The following is a 17,645-nucleotide window of genomic DNA, read 5'->3' on the forward strand; positions in this document are numbered from 1 at the left end:
CTCGTGTATTCGGCCTGCGGCCGACAAAACGAAACTCACCGTCCGCACGCGAGAAAAAACCTCTGGTACCCAGGGTATAGAAATCCATGATTTTAAGGAATATTTATATTTAAATTTGTCTGTTATAAGTAGTAAGCTTACGAATGTAGAAATCCTATTAAAATATTAACCTTCCCATGTTGTTTTCCATTAACATAGTTCCCTTCGAAAATATCATCATTTGGTAGAACAGCTTTTCCATATCCATGCCTTTCTCCGAGTTCGTTTCTCTCTCCTTCGTATTCCTGTTTTTAATCAAAGGTCACGGATCTTAGGCTTAATTAAGTTTACGTAAGACTTCACGAGAGTTCTTGTAAATCAACCCAACCTGTCTTTTCGATTTGTTTGTTTGCTTTTTACACAATCTTGGCTCTCAGCTGGAGTTGATCGTGCTTTCAGTCCAGCACACCACAAGTGAGGCCGAGATCTGCAATTTTTCACCCCTATAAAAGCGAGAAGAAGAGTATCCCGGTATTTTCCTTGGGGAGTTCCCCCATCCACCCTCCCCGAGTGCCTTCCCCTTCATCCCAGACCCTGTCAACATCTGCCTCGCAGGAATTCAAGTGTTTCTCGGAAGAACAGGAACTTTCCCAGCTCCCAATGGGAATCGACCCATGACTTTGATCCGGATTACTGGTAAGGGTTCTCTGGATTCCTGTTTCTAGAACAAAACACAACAGAACTTGTTTATAATCCACAGAGCGCCCGATAGCACATATGGTAAAAAGATCATAGGGATTACAAAAACTGTACTTTTTCAATCCTCTAATTATAGCCTGCAAAGCAGGCGTGGGATTTTTAGGGCTGAAGGAGGAAATTCCGAGGAAGCGCGCGTAACCGAAGCCTGGAAAGAAACGGGTCTCAATTAAGCTGAATTGATATCATTTCATAAGATTTCCTTTGACGCAAAGCATTCTATCCCATAGTGATACATAAACGTAGTAAAAGTTCATTAACTGGAGCAAAAGTTCCTGTTTTATCTGAAGTTGTTTTCCAACGTTTCGAGCCTGGCTCTTCACCAGTGGCATTGCAAGTAAGTTAGAACCAGTGCAAGGTTTTTATATACGCTTATGAAGTGAAACTTAAAAACTTTTTTGTGCGCGGGGGCTCTGCGCGCAGTCTAGAGGAAACGAGGGGCGCATCACCAGGCGCACCCGTTGCGCGTTTTCCCCGCAGAGCAAGAGCGTCGTTAATGGAGTGACCAACCGTGTAAAATACACAGCGGCAGGAAAACCAGGCAAGTTGTTCTCGATGCTCCGAAGGTGCTCGCCAAAACGTTGTCTTTGTCTGTCGGAGATTATTCGGAAATAAAACTTTCAACAGGCAAACACCTCAGGAATGAACATTCTATAAGAACAGATTTCAATGATTCTTTTAAAATCAATTAGTGTAAGGCTGAAATTCTTAAACAAATTTTATTTAGCTAAATTGGAAAAAACATTGCACGGGCGACGTGATTAAACGTGCTGTTATAAGGAGACATCTACAGACGTAGAGTCTAGACCTTTAAAGAAAGCACACTTATATACATAAGCAAAAAAGCACGTAATTCTTTGTTCAATTATAGGATTGCTTCCAAAGCGTTGTTTTCCATCTAATTACCTGCCAATATCGTTATTGTAGAATAATTAAAGTACTCGCTAAGTGAATGAAAACAGCGTACAAATTGGTCAGGTTGCTAAGGCGGGAAACTGACTGACTAGCGAGAAAACTGGCAATTAGCGTGGCGTGGCGTGGGAAAATCCACGTGAGGGAAACTAGCCTTAACCAACCAATCAGAGCAAAGCGCGGCAACCGCGCGCAACGCATCACTGATATGGGCTTTGCTTCTGATTGGCTAATGGAGAGTATGAACTTATTCACTGTTTCTACACGAAGAAACTACTAAACAATTTCGAAAGGTTCACTTCAGAGTAACCATTAGCAGTTAGGACTTTGGTAATCACTGAGTGCACAGCTTTGTAAAATGACTTCGTAGTCTGTGTTACGCCCACAGCTAAAAAAAGAAAACGGACGAAAAGAATTTGAACAGATTGTTTAAAGGTCAAATCAAATAAATGAGTAAATAATAATAATAATAATAATAATAATAATAATAATAATAATAATAATAATAATAATAATAATGATAATAATAACATATATATATTTTTTAAATATAAAATAACTTTATTCATCAACAACATGATATTAATTTGAGGAGGACTCGGAAAAAAAATCCGAGTCCCAGATGGGATTTGAACCCACGACCCTCCGTGATCTAGTCGGATGCTCTAACCACTTGAGCTACTGGAGACTCTATGGTGAGCAAGGGCCAATTTGTGGGTCTCGACTGGAACCGCATCACGCGGCTACACAGCCAAGTAATGATAGGCACACAAGAAGTGAAGAACTCACTAACAGCATCGCGCTGTCACCTTAAAGCATATCAAAGATGCGGCCAACCAACCTCCAAAGTGAGTATATTGAAGATGAAACAACAACAACATGATATTAATTTGAGGAGGACTCGGAAAAAAAATCCGAGTCCCAGATGGGACTCGGATTTTTTTTTTCCGAGTCCTCCTCAAATTAATATCATGTTGTTGTTGTTTCATCTTCAATATACTCACTTTGGAGGTTGGTTGGCCGCATCTTTGATATGCTTTAAGGTGACAGCGCGATGCTGTTAGTGAGTTCTTCACTTCTTGTGTGCCTATCATTACTTGGCTGTGTAGCCGCATGATGCGGTTCCAGTCGAGACCCACAAATTGGCCCTTGCTCACCATAGAGTCTCCAGTAGCTCAAGTGGTTAGAGCATCCGACTAGATCACGGAGGGTCGTGGGTTCAAATCCCATCTGGGACTCGGATTTTTTTTCCGAGTCCTCCTCAAATTAATATCATGTTGTTGTTGTTTCATCTTCAATATACTAACTTTATTCATAGATTCAAAAAAATAGACTATTTACAGATTCAAGAATATGAATATTAAAATATATACCCTATCTACATTCTTCTTGTGTACGAAAGAGAATTGTCGTAAAATGACTATCTAAAAAACTACTAATAACAATCATAATAATAATAATAATAATAATAATAATAATAATAATAAAGATTTTTTTATTCTATGGTGTGGACAAAAGTTGCACTTTCTACAACTTCCTTGGAAACATTTAATATTTGTTTTTCCAGCGGAAGCTGAAGTTCCTTGCCTCGTACCCAGGTGCGTTCTGGCGGATTGGAAAGCGACTGGATCATCGTATCATGGGAAAGGCGTTCACCCTTCCCAGCGCCCTTTGAGTCAACGCTAAACGTTCCCATGGTCCATTGCGCGATACTCTCGCTCGAAGTCGCATGTTCCGTTTTCCAAACACACTTGAGACGCCTAGGAACGAGGCAGACAAGTTCCCACGTCCAGCGCAAACACAGGCACAGAGATACAAAAGTGCACTTGATCATTCTGTAACCCAACATGACAGTTGAGCACTTTCCACCTTGCATTTGTGCTTGCGTTTGAGTTGTTCCCGATCACACGCGTGAAAAGCGAACGCAAGCAGAAACGTAAGTGTTGACGCAAGAAATGGGCGCTCGGTTTTACGTCAACCCTTGAAGGTTAAGATGCCCTTGTACCTGCCCAAAGCAAGAACAAACTATTTTAAGAATAGTTTTGCTTTTGCGGCTGTTGAGCTTTGGGGTTCCCTCCCTTCTTGTTCAAAGAAAGAGACTTTTCTGCAAAATTCAAGGCGAAGATCAGGTCGTACATACTATCTCAGTCAACCATTATAAATTCTCTCCTTTCTTAGTTTATAGAGTGCGCGATCTATTCTTAGCCGCTTTAGTTTTAGATATAAACATATTTTTATGTAATTTAATTTCTTAAGCACGGCTTTTGAGAAGAATAGATACTTTATTGTAAAGTTAATTGATGAAACTACCGTGGGTAAATAACATTTTACTCACACTCGGCACTTACTCAAAATACTGACCTGTTTTTGCGTTTTTCACGGCGTGATCGAAGTCAAACAAGCGGGAGAAATACAATAGCTGAATGTACAGCGCGGTGTCGGAGTACTGAAAACAAAACAAATTGGCAACCACTGAAGGAACTAGACCACGAAATGTTAAATTGTTGGGGCCACGCACGCGGATTACACATGGTCTTCAAAGTCTTACGGGTTGTATCCTTCTCACGATACACTGCAGGTCCTAACATTGATGGGAGTTGTTGCATCCGTGTTCACTCCAATGGCAACACGGAGGTTAAAACTCCAAACATTGTTGACTCCGTCCGTTTGAACATAGTTTTAGCTGATAATACCGTCAGAGTCAAAGAAAAATTTTGCACGGTCATAGTTGTCTTTGCTTTAGTTTTATACTCACCACTGCATGCAAGTGGGCCCTGAAGCATTGTGGGCACATAGGGGCGCCTCGTTGACGTGTCAGGGGTACTTGACGTGTGCTGTAACCACAAGACGGGTCCTCGCATATCTGCCAACCCTGCGCGATTAGTTATAATGTGGGTTAGTTTTGATTCCTATGTCTTCAAAGCCGGATAAAAATCAACAACATAATAACAAAGGAATTTTTAAACAAAGAGACTGTTCACAGCCATCTTAGAATTGTTACTTAAGAGCACGCGCAAACTTGTTTAGGCAAGGTTAAGAAACAATCCTTGTACAATTTAAGGTCAAGGGTCTAAATTGGGAAAACAAAACATATGGCTAACAAGGTCTTTTACTAACTGAGGGAAATATCCTTAAGATTGGCATCATTATCAAACTGCTCTCGGGTACAACACTTGCTGATGGTCGCATTCTTGCTACTCCAACAGAAGTCGCATTTGAGAATGTATTATGAAGTGCATATGAATAGGTAGAGGTATAAAAAAGCCTCCTTAGTTTACGTCAGTATCTCATATTTACCACCTCTCCCCATCAGTGCTCTGTTTAACAGGTATTTAAAGCCACTTAAAGCTACACGGAAAGGAAAGAAGTTGAAAGAAGAATTTGGGGTCACATCTGGGAATCGAACTCGGACCCTCCTGCACAGAAGGCCGTGCACTAACCTACTAAGTGCTAATTCTTGCTCCTTGGTGTATAGCCCACAAAAAAGCCGTACGAGTTGCTTTGTTATTTTTATTACAGTGGAACTTCGATTTAACGAACCTTTATATAACGAAGTCCTCGGTATACAGAACGATTTCCATCAGCCCGGCCAAAATTACAGTAAAATGCCGGGGTATGGAACAGAAACTCGATTTACCGAAATCATCGTTATAACGAACACAATCCAGACACGCAAACGTAAAATGTTTCGGGATATAACGAATAAACGTCAGCATGTGACCGAAAGATAACTAAAGATGAATGCGAAAGGATAAAACTTGGGTGATATCGAAGTTTTTGATGTAACGGACCCTCGATATAACAAACAAATTTCCCCAGTCCCTTGGCACTCATTTAAATCGAGGTTCCACTGTACACAATTGCAGTTTTGCTTCAGTTACCATGTAGTATTCCTTGATGTGTCTGCGCATGGCAACGTTCAACTGGTTGGAAACTGCGCCGGCGCTGTACTGATTGTTACATCCGGGACATGTATCGTTGACTGCCAGTGCGTTCGACTGCAAAAAAATTGGTGCGAAGTATTAATTTAAGACCTAAAACTTTATACGTTCAATTTTCCGACCTTATCTTACTAAACGAATTTTAAAAAGTTTAAACTTTAAAGAGCTTTAAGTTTCCATAAATTCTGTAACTACGAGTGTATCTCCAAAAATGTTGTGCACTTGTGGTTTTTCAACTATAGCAACCTTGTAATGTGCTTCGTTTGGTTGCTTCAATTAAAATAACAATAAAAAAAGTTGTAAAAGCATGTTAAATCTGTTTTTTTCCCCTGCTGGTAATCCTTACCAAAGGATAAACTACATCTACCTCTGCTAAAGGCTTGGGATCGACAATGCTGGTTTGCGAAAATGGAAAATTGCGGATTTGACTCAAATCAACAGATCCCTGTTCAGCTATAACTCATGCATTGAATGTGCTTAACTTTATACCCCTGAATAGTGTGAATTATAAGTTCTATGACTGAAGAAAATAATATCATTTGATGTTAAACTGTAAATGAACATTAACTGTTAAAAGTGTACTTACGGCGCCTTTAAAGAGGAGTTCGAGGGTCGTCTCTTGACCACAGCTGGAGCGTTTACACTTGACTATAAATCGCTCACAATCCTTGAGAAACAAGTAAGGTACAGATTAGGGTCAGGGTTTCTATTTGTGTTTTTACCTATTCACCATTTTCACAAAGACCATGAGGCACCTTGTTTATCCCCCGCCCTCAAATTTTGTGTTCCGGTCCTGTGGATTTCAGAACATGCCGATTGTCATAGACACAATCCACTTTACGTTAGAACGAAACGTCTCAGTGTTATTTAACCTCCATATCTAGAACATTTCTTTCACCTTAATTCCCAGATTGAGTGATCGAGACGGAGGCGGTTCTAACTTTTGAATTAGTGGATAAAATCCTATGGTATTACCATTCAAATAAAACCTTTTCAGTAGTCCTTTCACATGGTACTGTTTATTTGGCATGTAGTTCCAACTTCTAACCTTCTTTCATTTATTTTATTGTATTTTATTATTTTTTTAGGATAATGATTACTTTAATGAAACATTTATTTTCTTCTATCTCGGAGATATTAGCTATGTATGTATGATGTATGATGTATGCTGAATCTGTAGACAAAATCCTATGGTATTACTATTCAAATGAAACCTCTTCAGTATTCTCATATGCTGCTATCTGGTTTTCATCATTTAAAAAATTAAATTGGGGAATTTTGTAAAAATTTGACTTTGATCACTTCTGGGAGAGAAAGTGTTCACAGTTATACCGACCTTAAACCTTTCTTCGTCTGTCATCTGAACCTGGCCACCAAGCAACGCGTCATTTTCATCATCATGAAGGGCAGAGCTGCCACGATAACCAGAAGGATCCAGGCCTGCGCAGCGAAAAAAAAAGGGTGATAAACTTTTTTAACATTCAGTTTCACGGGAATCTCAATGAACAGTAAATAGCCCGTTAATTCGACTACAGTAACGGAAATCTTGTCGTCTTTACAGGGTTGTCGTATAACGATGCTGATCGTTGAAAAGAAAAACCAACAACAACAAAATTTAGTGCAACCGTTTGAATGGTAAGAAATAAAGAAAACAAGGACAAACGAACCGTCGCAAGGAACACAATTTGACATTGCTCTTGTAAATCACGCATTGCGCACGCAACCAACAGATTTGAAGGTTGCGCTGACTTCCAAAATTAACTGTATGCTCTGAACCAATGAGACGATAGATAGCAAGTAGAGAACTTCAGAAAGACTGCTTCAAGTGTAGGAGTAGAGGCGAATTGTCCGTGCCAGAAGCCACAAATACGGATTGAGTTTTACCCTAAAGAAAGAGCTAACCGAGGCTTCTAGGGAGAATAAAACTGTGATATTAGGTCATTTCGTTATTGCAATATACAAGAAAACACTAAAGAAGTTAATACTTTAAACAGACTTAATCAGTACACACATTTTGTTTAGATGCATTGCAAGCAGTTTTCTAGCCGCGGAGTTAAATCGCCTATTCACTTACCTAAACACTGGGCAATATGAGCTGCATCGGTGCCGTCGATGGGATCGCACAAACGAGCTACAACTGGGTAAACCTGATTAGCGAGGTAGTATTTCACATCTAGGATGTAAATGCGTCAAGGAGTGTAAAACAACCGACTTGCATTGGTAATTGATACCCTAGGAATAATGCATAAAGAAGCTACCAGTGTTTCAATCCAACACTTTTTGCGAGGCCGCGGAAGTCAAGAGACCCTTTGTCCGCCCTCCCACCCAACGAATAGGGCGGAGTTGATCCTGCGCGAGTTGCTTTCGCCCAGTTTTAGGTTTATTCCCACAGTTTATAGTCATGTCATAAATAACAATAGAATATCCAGAGTAGAACCGACCTTCGTCTTTAAGCACCCATCGTAGCCTGAGAAAACAGCAGACATTTCGTGACGCCACCAATGACGTCTGAGGGACGAACGCAGAGATTTCAGTCATGCTAAGGACGCGTCGCTAACCAGATCTGGGTACTGTTTCTGATTGGTTGGAAATTAACTTCATCCAATCAAAGCTAGATCTGGGTAGTCACACGTCATCAGTATGGAATTTCTGCGCTCGTTTCTTCTGACGTCTTTTGGCGCGAAAAACAGTGGTGTCGTCGCGAAAAGTGTTTTTTTGGTTTTGTTCTTAATAACGGTAATATATTTAAAGGATACCGATCTTGAGTGTTTCAGATTTGCAGAACTCGTCCGGATGATAAGCTCGCTGACTTGCAGCTAAGGTGGAACCGTCCTAAAGGAAACAGTTTGGAAAAAAAATTATTTAACTAAGCGATTGGTAAAATTCCAGGGTTTCCTTCTTTGTTTAATGTTGAGCGATATCCTATGGGACCTTTGCAGCTAGCCATTCACGTGGTACAAAACCGCCATGCTGGAGAGCAAAGGTCGCACTGGGACAAGACAAACAATCTTGTCCCAATGAGTCTCTTGCTATCCCGCGAGGCGGTCTTCTACCACGTGAACGAAGAGCCTAGTAACCATTTGCACAGCTTGTTTGCCCCTCCACCCCAACAATTTGCATAACGTTTGTTTTCAATTTCTCCTGGGTATTACAGTCGTACCAAGAGAATTGAAGACACTGCTTATGCAAATTTTTTTTTTTTTTTTTTTTGGGGGGGGGGGGGGGCAAACAAGGTGTATTATGGGAGATGTAAAAATGGAACGCAGAGATCCCTGCGAGTGCGTTAATTAAGGGGGCTGGGGTGGAGAACTTGTCTGTGACGGCATCTCAGGAGAATTCATTTTCGTTAGTGTGATTTTGGAGCTTCTCGGGCCCAAGGAATCTGTCTTTTGACGCCTTTTCGCTCAAATGACGGCAAATTTCGTTAGCTTGGTTTTCAAAAATTCGGCTAGATATCCTAAAGAGTTTTTATTTTCTTTTGTTATGTTGTACGTCATTTCCGCCTCTCCCTTTTAGACAATTTTTATTGCGACATTCTCCATCTATCATAATTCAGTAACATCTGTAAACTTCAAGAAGGCTGGTATGGCCAGCGGAAATATTGTTATAAAAAGGCAATACACGTTGTTATGATCAGCTTTGCAGTAATATTTGGACTTCTCGTTTTTTTGTTCGAATTCCCGAAAGCCGGCAAAATGAGCACAGACTTTGTACTTATGTCACAAATGACGTATGGGATAGTGTCACCAGGGTTCACTTTCCTTCCCTTGCTGAGCATGCGCAAAGCAACGTTAACATGAGCCAGTGATTTCTTGTCCGGGTAGTCATGGGGAGATTTGGTTAGTTGCTGCAATTAAATGATAACCACGTGTCAAAACGGCACACAGTGTGTTCAGGAAAGAAGCCCCTCTAAGAAAATTAAAGCTGTTAAATCTGGAAAAAGTACTCTACAAAATACCGACCTTTGGGCTAAAACTGCATTTTTTCTCATTTTCTCGGTTATTGGTCTAGGGTGGGGTGGGAGGGGGGTGGGTGAATGATGCGATATACATCCAGCGCTACCGCCCTACACTATACCATGACAGTCACGTGTTGTAGGGCCCAGGTCTAGCACCTCGATCTAGGAAACTTTCGCTTTCGTTGTAGGCGGCGTTACCTAGTAAAGAGAGCTGTAGTTGTAGTTTTTTAGTTATCATTCCCAAACCCGTAAGATATACAAAAAGATTATAAGTCAGAGTCAAAGGTTTTTTGTTTATTTTTCAAGTTTATGACTTAAACAAAGGATATCAAACCTTATTAATGACGAACTTGTGAATGTCGACCTTTCCCTCCGCAACGTTTTCTCCAACTGACGAATGAAAAAAAAATCAAAACCATAAAACACAGGAAAAATCACAGGAAAGAAAGTCAGAAAAAAGAAGGAAAACAGATTTTAAGCTTAATGAAGACAGGGACATCTATTTGATAGTATTTTCTCTTCCCCTGCCTAGGAAACATCAAACTTATAAAACAGAACAGCGTAGTTATTATACTCATAACAGCTGGAACGTAACGACCCGGAACATATTTTTCCACATTTTGTACATGAGGCCGTTACCTGGCGCAAACTTTCCCGCGCTTGGCAACGGATGCAGGTTTTTCGCGACTTTTCTAGCCTGCGTGGCAGGCGTTAATTGGGGAAGGGGAAGAGGGAACTCGGGCGCGGGAGCAGAGGGAAATAGTGAGCCCCCGCAATGACGCTTTAAGCTCATGTTCCCTATTTACCCTCTTCGCGCGCCCGAATTCACGTCTTCCCTTCCCCTATAAACGCCTGCCACGCAGGAGCGTACCTTTTCCCGCGAGGTGAACCAAACGTGATGGTCTATAAGAGGTCTATTCGAAGAGGATAGACGGCAAATTGTTGTTGCTGGTAAGATGTATAAGTTGTAACTGTTTATCAGTAGGATGCACAAAATGTTATAGGGTTAAGTGTCGAACATTAAAAAGATTCCACCAAGTCATTGTTCAAACAGTAATCAGTAATAAACGTTAACACGAGTGGTAGCCACAAGGCAGACGCCATACCTGACATGAGGTAATCATGAATGTTTTCCACAATAGTCTCACGGGCTTGTGAAGAAAGGATTTGAGCCAGAACATAGCTACAATAGAGTGTTGCAACATATTTAGTAACAAATTATATGGCATTCAGAGTTAAAATTCAATTTTGTCCCTTGCTCATTTGCATGACGCTTTCCACAAAGGAATTCAACTTGTTGTCTTTCGTTTCGGTTCTTTTTCTAACACTTGTTTGGCTCTTTCTCCCAGTGATTTTTTTTAAGCCCACGGCCGTTCTCTTTTCAAGTTGGTCTCGTTCAACAATCGATGATATATTAAAGATCTTTTTCAGACTGTTGTACCTTTACAAAACAATAATTAATGGGTCATTTTTGAGTGGCCTGAAGCCTCTGTTTCAAAGCCAGGCTAAGTGTGAAACCACTGATATGAAAATATTTTAATTCTCATGCAAATTAAACTCATTTTCACACCAAAGGTTTCACACCTAGCTTCACTTCGAAGGACAGAGTTTTTGGAACTGGAAACAGCCTACTTAATTGATGGAACAAGAGCTTACTTTCCAGCATCCTTTGCGAGGTCGCACCAGTCCCTTCTCACAATATCCAGCCCCTTCATTTCTTTCACTTCAATAAGGGTGCCTGAAAAGATGAAATATATCCGTATCGATGAGAAGTGAAAAAAAAGCTTACAAAAACACTTGATTATTAACTTACCATCCTCATTTTCCGAAATACTGATGGCAGCATACCTTAAAAAGAGTATATAAAGATGAGTGCTACAAGGACATGCAAAAAAAGATCAAAAAACGAAAAGGAACGTGATCAATTTATGATGCTGTCTTCTCCGTTGTATAGTACTTACTTCTTCTTTTTTAGTAGAAGCATGGACTTGAAAATGCCATCAATGTCGATCTCAAGTAATCGGTAAAGCTTGTTCACCTCATTTTTCACCTAAAATACAAAAAACAAGGCCACTGTTACATTACAGTTTTATAAATAAATAATGTTTTAAAGGTAGCACATCCACTTAGTAGTTCACTTCTTCGTCTACCTGATTCCTCGTCGAATTGGAATTTGGAAACGTTGGTTTTTGACGAGAGGGGAAAACAGGAGCACCCGGAGAAAAACCTCGACGCCGGGATTTGAACCCGGGCTACATTAGTGGGAGGCGCACTGGTGCTCCTTCCTTGCTCAATTTAGCGCTTACTTTTTCCTTCTACTGCTGACATAAACAGATCATTTGGTACGCTAATAAATGCAATTCAGGATAGGATAACTGCCCACCTACCCCTCCCCTAAGCCAAGACTAACACTTACGCTAAAGGCAAAATGTTGGCTTGGGGAAGGGGTAGGTGGGCAGTTTTTGAAAAACGTATTTTTCGACCTTTTTAGTCTACCGTTTTGCTAGTTTTCCTTTCCTCCTCCTCATGCAAGAAAAGAAGCTCTAATGATTCTCTGATTACGGTAATTTCTTATTAAACCAATGATGAACGCCATAGCTGTCTTTCGTGGGGCCCAGGACAGTATCGCTCCCATCTTTTAACCCCTTTAAGACCTGAAAGTACACGCACCTTGTTGCCTATCTTGCGGACTTCACTGAGATCATTAGAATTCGTGTTGATCATGATGGAGTCTGTGTCACCGTAAATCACATCAAGACCCATCTAAAAATAATATAAACGATCAGTTAATGACATGAGAACAGTTTGGAAACTGCCTACCTACCCCTCCCCTAAGCTAACATTTTGCCCTTAGGAAGAAGTAAGTGATAATATTGGCTTAGGGAAGGGGTAGGTAGGCAGTTTCCCAGAAACGTAAAATAATCCAAAAGTTACATTGATCAAAAGTCCAGACACCATAGAAGAACAAGTTATAGGCATTACAGAGGAACTCTAACTCTTCATTGCTCTAACAAAGCTGCAAATAATTTTCTTTCTCAAAGTACATATGTTTGGCTAAGTCACCAATATTGTGGTCGGAATCGGTCAAGCACGCATTGCGCATCTTTAAAGAAAATTGTCCAAGGAAGGCGCATGATTAGAAGGTAGACTGTTTAGTGCTGTTCACTGCAACAATAGGGAACTTAAGCAACGACGACGGCGACGTCAAAGAGAACGGCAAAAAGCAGTAGCTTTAGATTGGCAAAACAAAACCTTTGCACGTGCATCACGCTTTTTGTACATTTCTTTGCTGTCATTGCTCGACTACGACGTAAAACTTCTTAACTTCACGTTTTATGGAGGACGTGGACACAAGACGATTTTTTTTCCTTTTGTGAACTTTGTTACAGTTTATAGGAATTCAACTCCTAAAAAAGTCGCCAAAATTTGACAAAATTAAAAGAGTCGGAATAAAAGCGCGAATTAACTTTTCGGGTGACGTTTTCGCTGCCGTTGCGGCCTAATTACGTCCCCTCAAAAAAGGTTGCATTCATCTGCTGAAAACGTAGTCTTTGGCATTAACTTCGTGTGGACATAACTTCCAGCAACAGTTAAGGTTGTTTCATGATGGACCGCTATTTGAGAAAGTCTCTTACGTTTTGAACAAGTTCCTTGGTTTTCATCAAAATCTGCAATGATAAAGAAAAGTGTAAAATAAAATAAATTAGCAACAAAAGTTCAATCATTTAGTTTGTAAACGACAGTACTCACTATCGATGGGACCCTGTAACTGACAGGGTCCCATCGACAGGACCAAAGACAGTGCCCGTATAGAGAGGAGAAGTGTGACGTCACGTTACCACGGTAGCACTATTTCTGGATGACAACAAAACCAACGACGATGGTGACGGCAAGGAGAACGGCAAAAAAATAAAATGTTTACATTAACAAACAACAACTCTGCACGTGAACCACGCTATTTTGTACATTTCCTTGCCATGGTTGCACCACTACGACATGAAAACTTCCTAATTTCACGAGCCCGCTTCATGGAGTAATATACGTGAACACAACACAAAAATTGTCGCTTCCTTTTTCTAAACTTAGATAATGATAGATATGGCCCAAAGAAAATTTCGCCAGGATTTGCCAAATTAAATGAAACTGAATAAGATCGGTGAAGTTTGAAATAGTGCGAACAGATTTTTAAGTGACTTTATCGGTTTCTTGTCATCCAAAAATTTTGCTACCATGACAACGTGACATAAATCCCTACCCTTTACAGACGCCCGGTTAATACGGACACCTCGTTATTATGGACAGTTTTCCTTGTCCCGGGGGAACGTAAGCCCTCACATTTTCTCAAAATTCAACCCGGTTAATACGTCTAAAACGGGCAGCCCCTTAAGTGCCCATATTTGCGGGGTTTGACCGTACTTTAAGCGTGAAAGAGGTATCCCTTTCTGAAGGAGCCTCCCCGTATAGGCTATTATAGGGAGTGCGCCCCCTCCCCCCCCGGGACAAAACTATCAACTGTATCAAAAACTATGGATAAGATAAAACGGGCGATCACGTGACCTCCTCTGGCAATAGAAAGATCACTAACGCCTTCGATTTTGAAAGAAAATGCCATGGCAAAACAAAAGGTCTTTGATATTGTTTACTTTCCGGAAGATTTCAACTTCTAAATTTGCATTTAATAAGTCAAGTAGAGACAAGGTATAATAAATGAATTTAAAATAGTTACCCATCACGGAACATGAAGAATCATTTACTGATATTTTATCGATTTGCTGTAAAATCTTTGCTCAAGAAAGCTGGAGATAAAGGCAGTTTTAAAGGTTTTTGAAAACTGAAACAAAGCACAATGGTATAACTCATACGAGCACTCTGAACTTTTCTCGTGACAATAATGGAATTTGGTCGAGTTCTTTTGAAAGGCAATTAAACTTTAATTGCGAAATGTTCAATTGGTCGAGTCGTGCAAATAAATAACAAGGGGATTAAATATTTCATTGACACTGGTGCAATGATTAACTGCTACAACGCGTAGAGCATTTGACAAAAAATATCAGGTATGCAACAGAGGCGAGGAGCTGAGAAGCTATCCGTTTAATCAACAGAAAAGGCTGCAGAAGACACGAAGTCTTTGAGTGGCACTTGAAGAAGCAGATGGTTTGAAAGTATCTAAATATATTTTATCACTGCCATGTTGCATCGCCGCTATACGTCCATAGCGGAGGAACCCGAAAGTGGAGAAACCAGCTTACCCGAAGGTACGAGAAGTGGCAGGCTTATTTCTGTCACTACGGTAGGACTTAGTTTAAGGAAAGCCTTCTGTATTTTAGGGCAATAGCTAGAAACAGTCATCGACTGACTAACAAAGTTGTGGTCGACGGTACGCTCAATTAACCCGTGCCTCGTTTTACGGTATTTTCAAGCTACACAAGAACGAAAGACGTCGAGAAAAGGTTTTGAGGTCAAACCAGAGAATAGAATTCGGGACCTCAGTCTCGTACAGAAGGCCGCGCACTAACCAACTGTGAGAGTCCTACTCCGATAAACAAACAGTATTCATATCTCGGTTAAGATACAGCTCGTGGCTGTATCGCGATGAATTTCTAGGAAGTGTAGGTTTATATTCTCGAAAGACAGGTTTCCAGGCCAAGCAGTCAGTGCTTCCCTGAGGCGCTGTGCCACTCGGGTTTCCAAAACAGTTTTAAGACTTCATGATTAAGGGAGTTCTTCGATGTTTGAACCTGAACAAAAAAAAAGGCGTGAAAACATAAAACCCTTGTTAACCCTTAAAGGGCTCTACTGAGATCAGCATGCAATTCTCCACACTCTGTTTCGTACATTTCCTATGGTATTAATGTAGAGAATTTGTTTTAATAATCAAGACTTTTTTCAGTTGTTGATTATTTCTGTTTTCTCGTGACCTTTAAGTTTGAGAAGTAGTATTATTTCATGAAACTAAAATCCTTACAGTACTGTATTAAGCAAATAACGTTTTTGGAAAAGCTGGAGAAACGAAGGTTTCTTACAAGCGGGTTTTACTGTACTGTAACACTGCATACCAATGTTTGCAAAGTCAAATGTTGTTATCCAGGTGAAAAATTGGTTTACATTTCAAGGTATAACAAACGCCCGTAAATAAACTTACTTTAGTTTTTATTTTAGTGTTTGCTTACTTATTTTTATATTTCAGAGAGAAATCTCAAAGAAACAACAGACGACAAAAATCTCAGTTTTACGAAAACTCGAAACAGCGAGTCCTCCAGCCGACAATCAGCGACAAGTGCCCGATTGTGGACCTCGGAACTCACCGAAAACACACTGGACGAATCGGAAAGCGATCGGCTTTCGTTGTCAGAGGATGAAGATTTATTCGCCGAAGAAGCCGAAAACAAGCCCCAAAGAAAAGATAAGCGGGCGTCAAGTAAACAAAGCAACAGTTACCTACACCGAGCGTCGAAATACGAAGAAGAGATCTTGAAGTCAGTGAAATTAACTCCTGATCAAATTCGTGAGATAAAGGAAGCCTTCCATGTTTTTGATAACAATGGCGACGGATGTATTACCGCCACAGAACTGAAAAAACTGGTCACCTCGCTTGGTTATAATATAACAGAAGCAGAACTTATGGACATGATGAACCAAATAGGTAAACGGAAGTATGAAGGTTGCGCCAGCTCTCTGTCGTTATCATAAAACGCTTTGAGTAACCTCGTTCATATTTTGAAAAAAAAAAAAGTACATAAAATACTGAAATAGAAAAACTTAGGCAATGTTCCCAATATACCGGGAAGCTTTTCCGCCGGCACAAAAACCATACCGGATAGGGATTCTGTTCACACAGAAGAACGGTGATTTCTACGCGATTTCTCTGACTGAGCGAATCTGCGCCGCGCGGATCTCTAAACTGGAGAGTCACATATCGGATAGTGTTCACAGTATACCGTATAGCCTTTTGTGTCGACACAAAAAGCTCTTCGGTATAGTGTAAACATTGCCTTACAAGAAAAAAACCGAGCGAACATGAATGCTAACCAACACTGAACGACCAAAATGTCCAACCATCGGGGTCAGGGGTGGGGTAGGGAAGAGACCACACTCTCTGCTTACCACGAGGGCTTGTTCGCAGGCGTAATTTTCCTCCCTTAACGAGCCACGGCGCGTCTCTATAGTTTCGTCATGCTTTTTTTTTTCATGTCTGTCGATGAGATCTGGGTACACTTAAGTTCTGAGTTTACGTTTAAAATATGTTCTTGGTGTTTCGTTTTTAGATGCAGATGGTAACGGCGCCATTGACTTCCCAGAATTCCTCGCATTGATGACAAAAAATCTAGAAGACTGTGCTCCGGAAGACATTTTACTGGAATCTTTCAAGGTGTTCGACCGGGACGGTAGTGGTTTCATAGGCGTTACTGAACTCGACCGAGTCTTTAAGCTGCTCGGTCAAGACTTCAAAGATTACGAGATCGAGGCCATGATAAAGGCCGCTGACGCCGATGGCGACGGGCTCGTAGGTTGGGAAGACTTCACAAAAATGATGAACGTTTAAATGGATTGGACATTGGGGGAGTCTCGAGAAGTAACGCGAGAGCCGCACGCAAAAGGAAACTCGGGCGCGAGGGCGCGTTGTTTCGCGTTTCGCCTCGCTCGCCATAACGGGAGAGCTTGCTCGCAGGCAAGGACATTACAACGAAAAAAACGACGTGACCTTGAAGCTTAAGTTATTACATACTACTGAAGTATTATGGAAAAAAGTATAAGATACTAAACAAAATTAAAATATGTCGAATATGTAGAACTCTGTGTACTTTCTAGCCAGCAAACTAGCCTGAAATATTTCGTCAGCTTGGAGGTTTAATTTTCAAAGTTATCAAAACCAATTTTTTTTTTCAGATTTCAATGGAAACGACGAAACAAATAAAATTTCTCTCTGCCTGGAAAACGCTCATTGGGATTTCCTAAACAATTCCTTCCACTACTCCTTTCTTAGCGGAGGGGGGGGGGGGGGGGGGTTGCGTTTCGTGACGAGACAAAAAGGGTTGCGCGGGAGACTAGGGTAAACGTCATTTAAAGAATTTTTCACAACTGACGATTTGACTTACGTT

General features: G+C 40.7%; 2 protein-coding genes across 2 annotated transcripts in view; one reads left to right on the forward strand and one right to left on the reverse strand.

Moving 5' to 3' along the window:
- Positions 1-1,467: 1,467 nt before the first annotated feature.
- Positions 1,468-17,645, reverse strand: part of LOC140950910 (DNA polymerase alpha catalytic subunit-like) — a 36,210-nt gene continuing 20,032 nt past the window's right edge. Inside the window, exons 25-40 of the mRNA XM_073400125.1 lie at positions 13,182-13,214; positions 12,217-12,309; positions 11,508-11,596; positions 11,360-11,394; positions 11,203-11,284; positions 10,653-10,729; positions 9,881-9,936; positions 9,292-9,435; positions 8,345-8,420; positions 7,663-7,761; positions 6,925-7,028; positions 6,175-6,255; positions 5,529-5,645; positions 4,403-4,519; positions 4,009-4,093; positions 1,468-2,035 (exon numbers count right to left, since the gene is read on the reverse strand). Coding sequence (XP_073256226.1) covers positions 1,908-2,035; positions 4,009-4,093; positions 4,403-4,519; positions 5,529-5,645; positions 6,175-6,255; positions 6,925-7,028; positions 7,663-7,761; positions 8,345-8,420; positions 9,292-9,435; positions 9,881-9,936; positions 10,653-10,729; positions 11,203-11,284; positions 11,360-11,394; positions 11,508-11,596; positions 12,217-12,309; positions 13,182-13,214 — 1,416 coding nt within the window. The 3' untranslated portion in view covers positions 1,468-1,907. The remainder of the gene's footprint in view (positions 2,036-4,008; positions 4,094-4,402; positions 4,520-5,528; positions 5,646-6,174; positions 6,256-6,924; positions 7,029-7,662; positions 7,762-8,344; positions 8,421-9,291; positions 9,436-9,880; positions 9,937-10,652; positions 10,730-11,202; positions 11,285-11,359; positions 11,395-11,507; positions 11,597-12,216; positions 12,310-13,181; positions 13,215-17,645) is intronic.
- Positions 14,567-17,419, forward strand: LOC140950839 (uncharacterized). Its single transcript, XM_073400060.1, has 3 exons — positions 14,567-14,801; positions 15,734-16,189; positions 16,812-17,419. The coding sequence occupies exons 1-3, from the start codon at positions 14,735-14,737 to the stop codon at positions 17,087-17,089; spliced, it is 801 nt and encodes a 266-aa protein (XP_073256161.1). The 5' UTR covers positions 14,567-14,734; the 3' UTR covers positions 17,090-17,419.

This window comes from Porites lutea, chromosome 10 (genome assembly GCF_958299795.1).
Source record: "Porites lutea chromosome 10, jaPorLute2.1, whole genome shotgun sequence".
Classification (NCBI taxonomy): domain Eukaryota; kingdom Metazoa; phylum Cnidaria; class Anthozoa; order Scleractinia; family Poritidae; genus Porites; species Porites lutea.

Bases quoted from the DNA above. Each gene is read 5' to 3' on its own strand.
- LOC140950839 (XM_073400060.1), top strand. From the start codon at position 14,735: ATGTTGCATCGCCGCTATACGTCCATAGCGGAGGAACCCGAAAGTGGA. The intron at 14,802-15,733 runs GTACGAGAAGTG...TTTATATTTCAG, and splicing joins AGAAACCAGCTTACCCGAAG to AGAGAAATCTCAAAGAAACA. The intron at 16,190-16,811 runs GTAAACGGAAGT...TTTCGTTTTTAG, and splicing joins GGACATGATGAACCAAATAG to ATGCAGATGGTAACGGCGCC.